Source organism: Dromiciops gliroides, chromosome 1, assembly GCF_019393635.1.
Source record: "Dromiciops gliroides isolate mDroGli1 chromosome 1, mDroGli1.pri, whole genome shotgun sequence".
In the NCBI taxonomy this organism is placed as follows: domain Eukaryota; kingdom Metazoa; phylum Chordata; class Mammalia; order Microbiotheria; family Microbiotheriidae; genus Dromiciops; species Dromiciops gliroides.
In genome coordinates, this window is record NC_057861.1 from 518,333,717 (window position 1) to 518,346,773 (window position 13,057).

At 36.5% G+C, this 13,057-nt stretch overlaps 1 protein-coding gene across 9 annotated transcripts in view; it reads left to right on the forward strand.

The window, feature by feature from the left end:
* Window positions 1-13,057, forward strand: part of APC (APC regulator of WNT signaling pathway) — a 149,538-nt gene that overhangs the window by 94,226 nt on the left and 42,255 nt on the right. For 7 of the 9 annotated variants that reach the window (XM_043978865.1, XM_043978864.1, XM_043978870.1 and 4 more), the window contains one exon: window positions 6,432-6,536. The exons of the other annotated variants lie outside the window; for them this stretch is intronic. In XM_043978865.1, the coding sequence (XP_043834800.1) occupies window positions 6,432-6,536 (105 nt within the window). The remainder of the gene's footprint in view (window positions 1-6,431; window positions 6,537-13,057) is intronic. 9 annotated transcript variants of the gene reach the window in all.

Sequence of the window (13,057 nt, forward strand, 5' to 3'; positions counted from 1 at the left end):
TGCAGGCAGCTAGAAAAAAATGAATTCAAATACTGTGGAGCTACAGTCAGGATAACCCAAGATCTAGTAGCTTCTACATTAAAGGATCAGAGGGCATGGAATATGATATTTAGGAAGGCAAAGGACCTGGGATTACAAAATGGGAATTCAGTGAAAGAGAGGACTTTCTGGCATTCATGATGAAAAGACCTGAACTGAATAGAAAATTTGACTTTCACTTACAAGACCCTAGAGAAGCATAAAAAGGTAAACAGGAAAAAGAAATCAGGAGGGATATTAAAAGGTTAAAGTTTTTACATTCCTACGTGGGAAGGTGATACTTCTAACTCATAAGAACTTTCTCATTTGTACAGCTGAATGTAGTATAGTTAGGGCTCAGGTGTGAATTGAATATAAAGAGATGATATCTTTAAAGCATTTAATTTTTTATTGATTTTTTTTTTTTTGTTTTTTGTGGGGCGGTCAGGGTTGGGTGGCTTGCCTATGGTCATGTAGCTGGTTAGTGTCAAGTGTCTGAGGCCAGAGTTGGGCTTGTGTCCTCCTGGGTGCAGGGCTGGTGCTTTGTCTGCTGTGCTACCTAACTGCTCCATGTTGATATCTTTTAAAAAATAAAGTTAAGGTGGGGAGAGGAATGTACTGGGAGAAAGGGAAAGGGAAAGGTGGAATGGGGAAAATTATCTCACATAAAAGAAGCAAGAAAAAGTGTATGGAGTAGAGGGGAAGATGGGGTAGCTGCAGGGGAGTGAGTGAGCCTTACTCTCATCAGAATTGGCTCAAAGAGGGAATAACATTTATTTATTCATTCATTTATTGGGTACAGTAATATATCTTGCCCTGTGGGAAAGTGAGAGGGGAAGGGGATACAGAGGAGGGGTGAAGGTAGGGTCGGCAGATTGGGGAAGGGAGCAGTTAGAAGCAAAACACTTTTGAGGAGTGATAGGGTGAAAAAAGTTAGAAAATAATGTAAATATCAAGAGGAGGGAATAGGATGGAGGGTAATACAGTTAACAGTAGTAATTGTGAAAAACAAATTTGAAGCAAGTTTGTCTGATAGGCCTCAGTTCTGAGTCAAATTTGTTAAAATGAGAACCATTCTACTTATATGAACTGATGCTGAGTGAAATGAGCAGAACCTGGAGAACATTGTACACAGTATAAACAACACTGTGTGTTGATCAACTGTGATAGACTTGACACTTCTCAGCAATACAATGGTCCAAGATAGTTCCAAAGGACTCATGATGGAAAAGGGTCTCCAAATCCAGAAAAAAAAAGAACTATGGAATCTAGATGCAGATGGAACCATACTATTCTCTATTTTTGTTTTTCTTTTTTGAGGTTTTTCCTTTTTGCTCTGATTCTTCTTTCACAGCATGACTAATACAGAAATATGTTTAATGTGATTGTATATTATATAACCTATATCAGATTGCTTGCTGTCTTGGGCAGGGGGGAAAAGAGAAAAATTGGAAACTAGAAATCTTATAAAAACTAATGTTGAAAACTCTCTCTACATATAACTGGAAAATAATAAAAATACTTTTATGAAAAAAAAAATGAGAGCCATTCCCCAATTGATAGGTGATCAGAAGACATGAAGTTTTCAGATTAAATAATCAAAGCTACCTATAGCCATATGAAAACAATGCTCTAACTCACTATTGATTGGAGAGATTCAGGTCAGAACAATTATGGGTACTACCTCATACCTATTGGAATGAATAATAGGACAGTAGAGGAAAATGACAAATGTTGTGGGGGATATGGGGAAAATGAGACATTAATACACTCTTGGTAAAGTTGTAAACTGATTCAAACATTCTGTAGAGCAATTTGGAACTCTGGCCAAGGGGCTATAAAAACCATGCATACTCTCGGACCTAGCAATACCACTACTAGATTGGAATCCTAAAAGACATTTTTTTAAAAGTTGAATTTAAAATTGGGGTGATGCCCATCACTTGGGGAAGGACTGAACAAATTGTGGGATGAGATCAGAATGGAACACTGTTGTGCTGTAAGAAATGATGAGCAGGGGCAGCTAGGTGGCGTAGTGGATAGAGCACCGGCCCTGGAGTCAGGAGTACCTGAGTTCAAATCCGGCCTTAGACACTTAACGTTTAACTGGCTGTGTGACCCTGGGCAAGTCACTTAACCTCAATTGCCTCACTAAAAAAAAAAAAAAAAAGAAAAAGAAATGATGAGCAGGATGCTATCAAAAGGACTTAGGAACAATGCAGTCCATCTACAGACAAAGAACTGATGGTAGCTGAATAGAGATTGAAGTAATTTTTTTTTGTTAGTTCCTCTTTCTAAAGATTTTTTCATCTGTTTCCTTTCACAACTTAATGTGGAAATGTTTTGCATGACTGCACATGTGTCACTTATATTGAATTGCTTGAGTTCTTAAGGAGAGGGTGGGGAGGGAAGGAAGAAGAGAATTTGGAACAGAGAGTTTTAAAAATTGATGTGAAAATTCTTTATATGTGTAACTTGGGGAAAATTATAAATAAATGAACAGATAAATGGATGGATGGAAAGAATGGATGAACTAATTAATTAATTAATAAGACATTGTTGAAGTTGTATACTGATTAAACCATCCTGTAATTTGGAACTCTTCTCAAAGGCCTTTAAAACAATGTTACCTTTGACTAAGCAATACCACTACTTGGTCTATCCCAAAGAGATAAAAAACAAAAGGGAAAAGGACCTATATGTACAAAAATATTTTAGCAGCTCTTTTAGTGATGGTAAAGAATTGGAGGGGATGTCCATCAATTGGGGATTGGCTGAACAAGTTGTTGTATATGATTGTGATATAAAACTATTGTGCTATAAGAAATAATGAGCAGGATGCTCTCAGAAAAACCTGGGAAGACTTAAATGAATGCAAAGTAAAATGAGTAGAACAAAGAGAACATTGTATACAGTAACAATTCTGTATGATGATAAATGAATGACTTGGCTATTCTTAACAATACAATGTTCTAAAATGGTTCTGAAGAACTTATGAAGAAAAATACTATCCATCTCCAGAGAAAGCACTAATGGAGTCTAAATGCTGATTGAAGCATACTTTTTCTTTATTTTTCTTTTTTTGTCTGTTTTCTTTCTCAGCATGTTTAACATGGAAATAATGTTTTACATTACTGCACATGTATAACGTATCATTTGCTTGACTTCTCATGGTAGAGGGGAGTGAAGGAGGGAGAAAATTTAGAACCCCCAAATTTAAAAAAAAAACAGATGTTAAAAAAAATTTTAAGCCTTTTTTTTTTCCAGTGCAATGAGGGTTAAGTGACTTGCCCAGGGTCACACAGCTAGTAAGTGTCACGTGTCTGAGGCCGGATTTGAACTCAGGTCCTCCTGAATCCAAGGTCAGTGCTTTATCCTCTGCGCCACCTAGCTGCCCCCAGATGTTAAAAATTTTTACATGTAATTGGGGAAAAATAAAATATTTTTTAAAAGAATAGGGGACAGCTAGGTGATGCAGAGGATAAAGCACTGGCCTTGGATTCAGGAGGACCTGAGTTCAAATGAGGCCTCAGACACTTAACACTTACTAGCTGTGTGACCCTGGGCAAGTCACTTAACCCTCATTGCCCCAAGGGGAAAAAAAAAGAATTGATAGAGGGTAAAAAAGAAAAACAAACCAAAAAGGAAATGAGAGAATAAAGGAAAAAAGAAGAGAGAAGACTGAGGCAGTCACCTCCACTATTACTTAGCAGGCTTAGGCTGGTCTAGCTCCAGAGTTCTCCTAGGGATGTATGAAACAATTTCAGTATTACACAAGCTCAAGAATCCAAATGAGCACAACCAGCTTTTTGACTCTGCTTTATTCTAAGAAACATGGATAAAAGATTTGTCCTTAGAACATATGAGTCTGGTTAATCTAATCATTCATTTCCAGCCATAGCCATTTATTTATCATTTTTATTTATGAGATATATTAAATCCCATCTGTGGGTATAGATATACTATAAGAAAGTTACTTAATGGTTCTATAAAGATTGACTTGCAGAGATTTTTGTCAAAACCTGTGATTTTTGTCAGGATAGAGAGGAAACTCCCTCCGCTAGTACTTAAATTCCATTGTTGTTCACTGTGTAGAATTAAAGCTGCCAGGGGTCCTGAGAGATTACACATCCAAGATGTCAGAGACTGAACTGCATTGCCTCTCATAAATTGTATACATATTTATTAAGAGCAAGGTGTCTCAGTGTAATAAACACAGAGAAGGTGATTAATGAGGTTGAGTTCTGCCAGTTATTAGCTCTGGTTTCCTTTCTTCTCTGAGCTTTAGTTTCCTCATCTCTAGGAAGAATTTAGACAAGATCCTCTTTATGCTTCTTTCCAGTTCAACATTTTGTGATTCTGAAACTGAAAGTACTAATCATTTATGAATATACCCACTTTCTGCAATATAATCTTGCTGAAAAAATTGATAAATTTTTTGACTTTCTAAATAGATATGGAAGTTTGATATTTTAAAGGACTTTTAAGTGAAATATTTTATAAAAACCAAAAATTATTTTTAAGAGTGAATGTAGGGGCGGCTAGGTGGCACAGTGGATTAAGCACCTGGCCCTGCATTCAGGAGTACCTGAATTCAAATCCAGCCTCAGACACTTGACACTTACTAGCTGTGTGACCCTGGGCAAGTCACCTAACCCCCATTGCCCCGCCAAAAAAAAATAGTGAATGTAGGGGGAAGCTAGGTGGCACAGTGGATAAAGCACCAGCCCTGGATTCAGGAGGACCTGAGTTCAAATGTGACCTCAGACACTTGACACTTAGTAGCTCTGTGACCCTGGGGAAGTCACTTAACCCTCATTGCCCGGCGGGAAAAGAGTGACTGTACTTCACTAATTTATCTTATCTTAGATTAGTTTTTATGTTAAATTTTTTTAGAGTGAAGCATATATCATTATTCCCATACAGTAGATAAATTGTACTTTCAAATGTACAGAAAAGATATTAGAGCACCAGACTTGGAGTCAAGAAGAGCTGAGTTTTAATTCTGCCTCAGGCACTTACCTAGCTGTGTGACCTTGGACAAGTCACTCTTTCACAAGTCTCAGTTTCCTCATCTGTAAAATGAGGATAATAATAGCACCTACCTCACAGAATTGTTGCTAAGATCAAAGTATTGTATGTAAAATACTTTATCAACCTTAAATTGCTATATAAATGTGGGTGTTTTTACTCTATAGGAAGTGATATACTACTAGCTCTCATTTCTATTTCATGTTAAATATAAGAAAATCTCCCTATTTTATTCATATCAGAATGGAAATTTTTCCTTGTCTTTAGTCTTTAAAGTTAAAGTTTTTTTTTTTTAAGGATAAACACGGTTTTTCACTTTTATTTGCATATTAATGCCACATTTACTCCCGTGCTATAAGCTTTTGTTTCTTCGGTTTCTTTTGGGATATCTTTTTCTTTTGAGCAACCTCCTCTTCTGGTTTAGGAACAGTGTGTTCCTTTTTCAGTCAGTATCATCTCAACATGGCAAGGGGAACTCATGTATTGGTTGATTTGGCCATGAGCCCTGTAAGTACACCGTCATATTTTGGGAGCCTTGTTAACCTACATATGCTCAATGACAAGAGAATCCACATCCAAACCCTTCAGTTCATCATTACTTTCTGCATTTTTAAGCATATGCAGCAAGAACTCAGCACTCTTTTTGGGCCAACAACCTTGTGTCCAACCTCACTGCTTAGCCTGGGCACATGTGCCAACTCCACCATTGTATTGACAGAAGGGAATACATTGTTTCTTCAATGTGACATCTTTCATATACTTGGTAGCTTTTCAGATGTGCATGCCCTTGATAGCTTGGACTGTTTCATGGGTATTCTTGAAGTGGACCCAGAGATTTGAACCCCTTGACTTGCATGATTTTGTGGGGTTCTCTGGATCAAGACAGTACCTCACCATTTTAACTGATTACCTAGGACGGCTCAAGTGAAGAGGAAGCTAAAGTTAAAGATTTTCTAGGAATTTTTCTTGGTGAAAAATATATACTGTGCAAATTAATATATTAATCAAGGTATCTGCCTGTGATCTACAAGTAATCTAAAAGCAGCTCCACTAAATGCATGGATCATAAGACTTTAAAGAGAAGACAGGTATTTATTCCTGTTCAGTTGTATTCCTGATAATGATGTGTGCACAGCTGGTGGAGGATGGTATTTCAGAAAATCTTTTGTCTTTTAGGGAAAGTTAGTTATAATAGTAAGAAGGCAAGTTTTACTTTCATCCTGCAGTTTTGTTGAGACAGTGAGTTGTGAATTATCAAAAGTAAAGCATAGTTTGGTATCTTTCTACATACATATAACTAATGCGATTAGTAGCTTAAAGCAGTAGAATGATGAAATACAAATTCTGTTTCTATGTGTAATGATGTAAGCTCTTGTTATTAGAGGGCACCTCAGAACAAGCCTGATGCTGTCTCCCATGAAGCAGAGAGGCAGAATGAAGGCCCAGGAGCATCAGAAATCAGCATGGCACCTTCTGGTAGTAGTCAGGTAAATGAATCATTTTGTTTAATGAAACTGGATATTTTAAATGGTAGCATGGTTAATTTTTTTTAATAGAATAAGCACTAAGTTACTAGGGTTTGGGGTTTGTTTACGTTTCTTCAAAAGCTAAAATATTGACTTTTTTGACACTGGCAATACTCTCAAAACTACTAGGGATATTTTAATCATCTTCAGTATTTTAAAAAATGATAAAATAGTATCCAGTTTAGTCTGAAGTTATAAGCTTGTTGTACAATAGATATTAAATATCAATCTTTAAGCAGTGTTATTTGAACTGTTTATTTTGCCTTGGTTAAAACAATTCTGTCCCCATCTATCAAAAATTTGGCACAAAAATTTTATTAGGTTATTATAATGAGGCATACATCATCATTCTTGTTTTCTATTCTACTTCTGGATTTTGTAAACATGGAAATGAAAATAAAATCACTTTTAAAATAATTTTAAAGTTTATGAAAATTTTTGTTTTTTCCTATCAGCTTATTTTTAACGTAAGGAAGTAATTAACCTTTTTATATAAAATCTTTTAATATTCTGATATCTTATATTTTTTAGTTTTCTAATAAGATTCTATTCAGAATCTATCCCAATTTGACAGTCTTAAGGTAATTTTTCATTGTTATCAAAACTTAAATCCCTACTGTTACTTAAGAAGATATTTCAGGGGCAGCTGTGTGGTGCAGTGGATAAAGCCCTGGCCTTGGATTTAGGAGGACCTGAGTTCATCCCTTTTTTTTTTTTTTTTTTTTTGGCAGGGCAATGAGGTTTAAGTGACTTGCCCAGGGTCACACAGCTAGTTAAGTGTCAAGTGTCTGAGGCTGGATTTGAACTCAGGTCTTCCTGAATCCAAGGCCAATGCTTTATCCACTGCACCACCTAGCTGCCCCTGAGGACCTGAGTTCAAATTAGGCCTCAGACACTTGACACTAGCTATGTGGCCCTGGGCAAGTCACTTAACATTCATTGCCCACGCCACGCCACGCCCCCCCCCCCCAAGATTCTTGGATTTGTTCATTGTACTTCCAGTATTTCAGTGAAGTTTTAATAGTGAAATCACTATTCATAGTAATTCTTTAGTATACATTAAAAATGGAAGCAATTTCAATCTCTTTTATGCTAGACCGTAGCTTTGCTAGTTAACACAGCTTCAAATTTCTATATGTTATAATGTTTTTGGTTTAATAAATACATTTTTAAAATATCTCTTAGCTCTATTTTCTTTTGTGTACATAGGAAAAATGTGTTAATGATAGGCAAAATTCAGTCAGTTTGGTAATAGAAAAAAACCTTTTTGTTTATGCATAAACTTCTTTTCAGTACGCTATTCCCCCTACCCTGTCCATATTTCGGTTAAGTATTTAAAAAATACCATTTTTGTAACTTTCTTACTATATATCATAGGGTATTCTCACAGTATTCCTTTTGTGAATCATTTTGAGATTATTTCTTTCAGGGAATTAAATTAACAGTAATATATATATATATATAGAAGAAATGTTAATTATGGACATACATTTAAATATTTTATTTCATTATATAAACTTGAATGATATAGTAAAAAGAACACTAAATTTGGAGACAGAGAATCTGTATTCAGATCCTGACGATGCTCCTTACTACATGTGGTACAGTGGGTAAATCACTCTCTGGGCCTTGGTTCCTCATGTGTAAAATGAAGGGGTTAGATTGCATGACTTAAAGCCTTCCATTTCTAAATCCAAGAATCATTCTAATTTCACTTGTTTTGTGAGTTTGAGTAGGTGGGGTTTTTTTGTTTGTTTGTTTGTTTTTGTTTTTGTGTGTGTGTGAGGCAATTGGGGTTAAGTGACTTGCCCAGGGTCACACAGCCAGTAAGTGTTAAGTGTCTGAGGGCGGATTTAAACTCAGGTATTCCTGACACTAGGGCTGGTGCTCTATCCACTGCTCCATCTAGCTGCCCCAAGTTTGAGTAGTTTTTAAACAAGAGTCTACTACTGTTCCAAGGTAACTGAGCTTAATTATTCCATAGTCCTTAGTAACAAAATGTAAACTATTTTTCATTCCAATTTGCAAAATATTGGCATTGAACTTTTTGCTTAATCTCTAGCCGGGCAGGAGCCTTTAGGGTAGAGTTCATTGTTCCTCTTCTCTATTTCACCGCCAATTTTGAGGAACTAGAAGTTAGGGTATTTGCAGAATTATGTCCCCTAAAATGAGAGCAGGAGTTCTGGTAGAGAGAAAAAGACTGTGAGCCAGGAATTGGAGCTGTTGAGGTAGGAAGATATACTGGACTGGGCCTAATTCAAACTAATGATCTAGTAATTTGTTTGAAATTAGAACAAAATAAGATGCTTATAGGCCATTTTATTTTGTGATTTACTCAGCCATAGCATGAGAATGATATTCAACAAGAATAATAGGCATTGGGGACACATAGAATTGAGTGAGCTTAGTGAAACTCCCTTGGCTGAGGTGCTCATCATGTTTTTCCAGAAAAACACTAAATAATGCTTGGAGCTCCTTGTCACTCTCTTTTGGTACTCTGATGATCAGAAAATGTCAAAAGCCTGACCTTTTTATCTAAGCCAGTAAAGTCTCAATAATGGGTTTGGTGGCTTTAAAGAAAAAACTAGCCTAACTTGCATGGGGTGGGAGTTATGACAGAAATTCCCAAAGTTCCTCAATTCACAGAAGCCTTAGTGTCTCAGTAGTTTTTTTTTTCCCTATGCCTAAAGGCCAAAATAAATTTCTAACAATTCCATATATAAGTAGCTAGGCCCAAACAGCTTAGTGTGTCCTAAAACTTAGTAGTAGTGGTTTGGAAAAAAATACACATAAATTGAAAGAAAAAATATTCTTAAATAACCATAATCAGGCAGGTAGGTGGCACAGTGGATAGAGCACTGAGCCTAGAGTTAAGAAGACCTGAGTTCAAATATAGCCTCAGACACTTGCTAGCTGTGTGAGCCTGGGCAAGTCACCTAACCCTGTTTGCCCCAGTTTCCTTATCTGTAAAATGAGCTGGGGAAGGAAATGGCAAACCACTCCAGTATCTTTGTCAGGAAAACTCCAAATGGGATCACATAGAGTAAGATACAGCTGAAAGCCCTGAACAATAACAACAAACCACAATTCCTTACTAATGGGCTGTGTGCATTTGTCAAGTACTAGAGTTTCTGAACTTTAGGATGAGGCTGGACACTGGCACTCTCATTTCCTGTTCTATGTTGACTTTCACTCAGTACTTGCTTTTTATCACAGCAGCTACTGAAAACCCAGCTTTGCAAAAATAATGCATCATAAATGAGACAGTTCAAGAAGGTTTGGCATAGGCAAAAGTACAAGTGAGCAAAAACATATCTGAAACATTGGAGAATAACATCCAAAGGAATGTAGGGTGATCTAATGTAGAAATTGTCAACAACCTTGAACTAAATCATCTTGAGTGTCTAAGAGTTCCTTGTTTCACTTGAAATTTTAAAATATCCTCTAGCACCCTGAAGTATTGTGGCACACAGTTTGGAAACCTAAGAGTTAGAATATTGTTCCTACCATTCTCCATATTTTGATGTTCGTGTCCTTAAGGTCTTCTAGAGCAGTGGTGTCACACTTCATAGAAAGGATCCTTGCTGCCACATAATGACTTAGAAAACCACAAATTAATGTTATTTGTTTTGTATTTTTATTTATTTTGTCAAACATTTCCCAGTTATGTTTTTATCTGGTTCCTTACCATACTAGAGTTTTGCTAGCAACTTGGATGAAGCTTGACACCTCAGTCCTAGAGAACCTTTCACTTATTAAATGACTTTATGGCTCTTATTTGTCAACTGTGGCTTCTGGAGTTCTAGAAGCTTAATATAGGCAACTCTAAAGGAGAAAAATAAAAAATAAAACAGAAGTATTGCAACCCTCCCCCCAAATAAATGAGTAACTGGATATAGGAAAACATCCAGAAATTCCAGACTTCACCTCCATCCCTGGTCTAAACAGTCAGGTCCATGTGATGGATAGTGCCAGATTTTTGCAGCTATCAATGCGTTTCTTGATGTAAAGCTACGATTACAAATGGGAACAGCACAAGGGACATCACAGCTACAGCAAAGATAATAGTGCTACCTGCTTAAAAACTCTTCCCTTTCTAAGTCAAGGAGAATTACCCTGTGTCATCACCCTCTTCTGTGTTCCTTGGTGCACCAGCCATTACCTTCCGTTCCATGAGAGCTCTATTGTTGTGGTGGGGGTAAGGGGTCCGGGGTACAAAAATCATCACTTCATCAGAGGACCCTAAAGGATTGGCTTCCTTCTGTGGGGGCTACGTAGACACTTTCAGGGATGCAAGCCACAGTGAAATTTTGCCACAGTATTTGCTGTAGGTGCCAGTTAACAGATTGTAACTGCCATGGAGAGCCATTGACTAGAGCATCAAGAAATGTTTTGAGTGTGTAGAGCAGTGGAAGGTGAGATGAAGAGGAGTGTTATGGGATAATGAATAAAGGGTTGGTGTTGCTGTTAGAGACTACCCTATATTTGATTTTTGTTTGCATAGTAGGATTTCACCCCTTCTACCAAGGGTAGGTACTTCCTACCCTTGAATTAGTTAAACACATACTCCTTGAGGTAATACCCAAGCCCCAACTTTGTAGACTATTGGTCTAAGAACAAGATTATTTTTATCAATTATTTTGAATACATCCCTACATCCTAGTTATTAATATGCCAGTTTGCCTAGAAACTATAAGATAATTTAATGTCATATACAGAAATTGCAGTATCAGACAGCTTCATAAATTCATAAATTTACTTGAAATGAGATTGCTCACTTATATTGAATTGCTTTAGTACTTGAGGATGGGGGATGGGGACGGAGGAAGAGAAGTTGGAACACAAAGTTTTTAAAAATTCGATGTCAAATTTTTTTACATGTAATTTGGAAAATAAAATTCTAAACAGGAATTTTTAAAAAGAAAACAAAATGAGATTGCTCTATTTGATTATTTTAAAGAGAGTTCAATCAAAATTTTGAATAGTAACAAACATGATATTTTGTCTTTTTTAGTAGCTCAAGAAAAGCATAGAAAGCTGCCTCGGAACCAGGAAGACCTGGGTTCAAATCTTGCCTCTGACACACTCTGGCTCTGGCATAACCACTCAGTGCTCTGGCTCTCTAAAACTAAGTGGCAAAGATAGTGTCTACTTGCATTGCTAGAGAATGTTTCCTTACTTGGGAGTTCCCTGTACCAATGAAATCACAGATCCATAACTTATTCCCAGTAGGGATTATATAGTTACTTCATTACGAAGAAAATGTATTATTGAACAGAATGTATTATTGGACAGAAGATTCAGAAGACAAGACTAGAAACTAAGCTGAGATCAATTCTCTCTACAATGTTTATTCTAATAAGTAACTAATCAGGTCTTCCTAAACTCCCATCTTATAGTAGCAGATATTACCCAGCTGAGGGAGATTTCACAGCAGAAAAGGTATGAGCCACAGCATTAGACAAGGAAGGGGCCAAAGAGTAAGAAGGGAAGACAGAAACATTGGGAATAAAATAAAAAGACTTAAAAAAAAATACAAGAAGCCAGATATAAGCCTAGCTTCCAAGTGATAAACTATCAAGGCAGATTCTTGGTCACAGGCATTAAAATGGAGTAAAAATTCCCCTCCAAAACATATTTCATTGAATAACTATTGTCTTACTAAAGAAAATGTCCATTGAAAAATAGAATTCTGTGGATTCTCCAGATAGTCGTGGAACCTAGAGCAAAAACTTAAGCATGGTTCAGAAAAGAAGTGAAACTCGTAAAAGAAGCCATTGGATTGGAAAGCAGGTTGGAAATAAGAGCTCTCAAAGCACAATTAATGCAGGTCATTAGACAATTTAGAACAAGCAAGTGATAATCTCTGTCCAAATTAGGAGAAATTCTCAAAAAAAGAATGACACATTTGGAATTCAAATAGAAGAATGTTTTACATAAAAGAAGCAAAAAGTAAATTTCATAAATTAGGCTTATAGAGTCATGGACCTCGAGGTTGAAGAGACTTCAGAGATCATTGAGTTCAGGAATTCTTAACCTGAGGCCTAGAAACTAGATAGATAGATAGACAGACAGACAATGGTATTTCAATATAATTGATCTCTTTGTAATACTATGTGTTTTATTTTATACATTTAAGAACTTCTGAAAAGGAGTCTATAGGCTTCACCAGGCTCTCAAAGGAGACCATGCCACCCACAAGCAAAAAATGTTAAGGACTGCTCTCTGATACAGCTGCTTCATTTTACATGTGAAGAAACTGAGGGCCATAGAGGTGAAATGACTTGCTTAAGGTCACATGGGTAGTGACAATGTCTGGTTTCAAATTAAGCTCCTAAGGCTATAAGTTAAGCACTGTTGCTTCTCTAGCACACTAATTCACATTGGAGAAAGGCTCCCAATTTTATAACCAGAATGCCACACTGTAGAAAAATATCATAAGAAAACTGCCTGAAATTTTTGAATGATTAACTAAATCTACA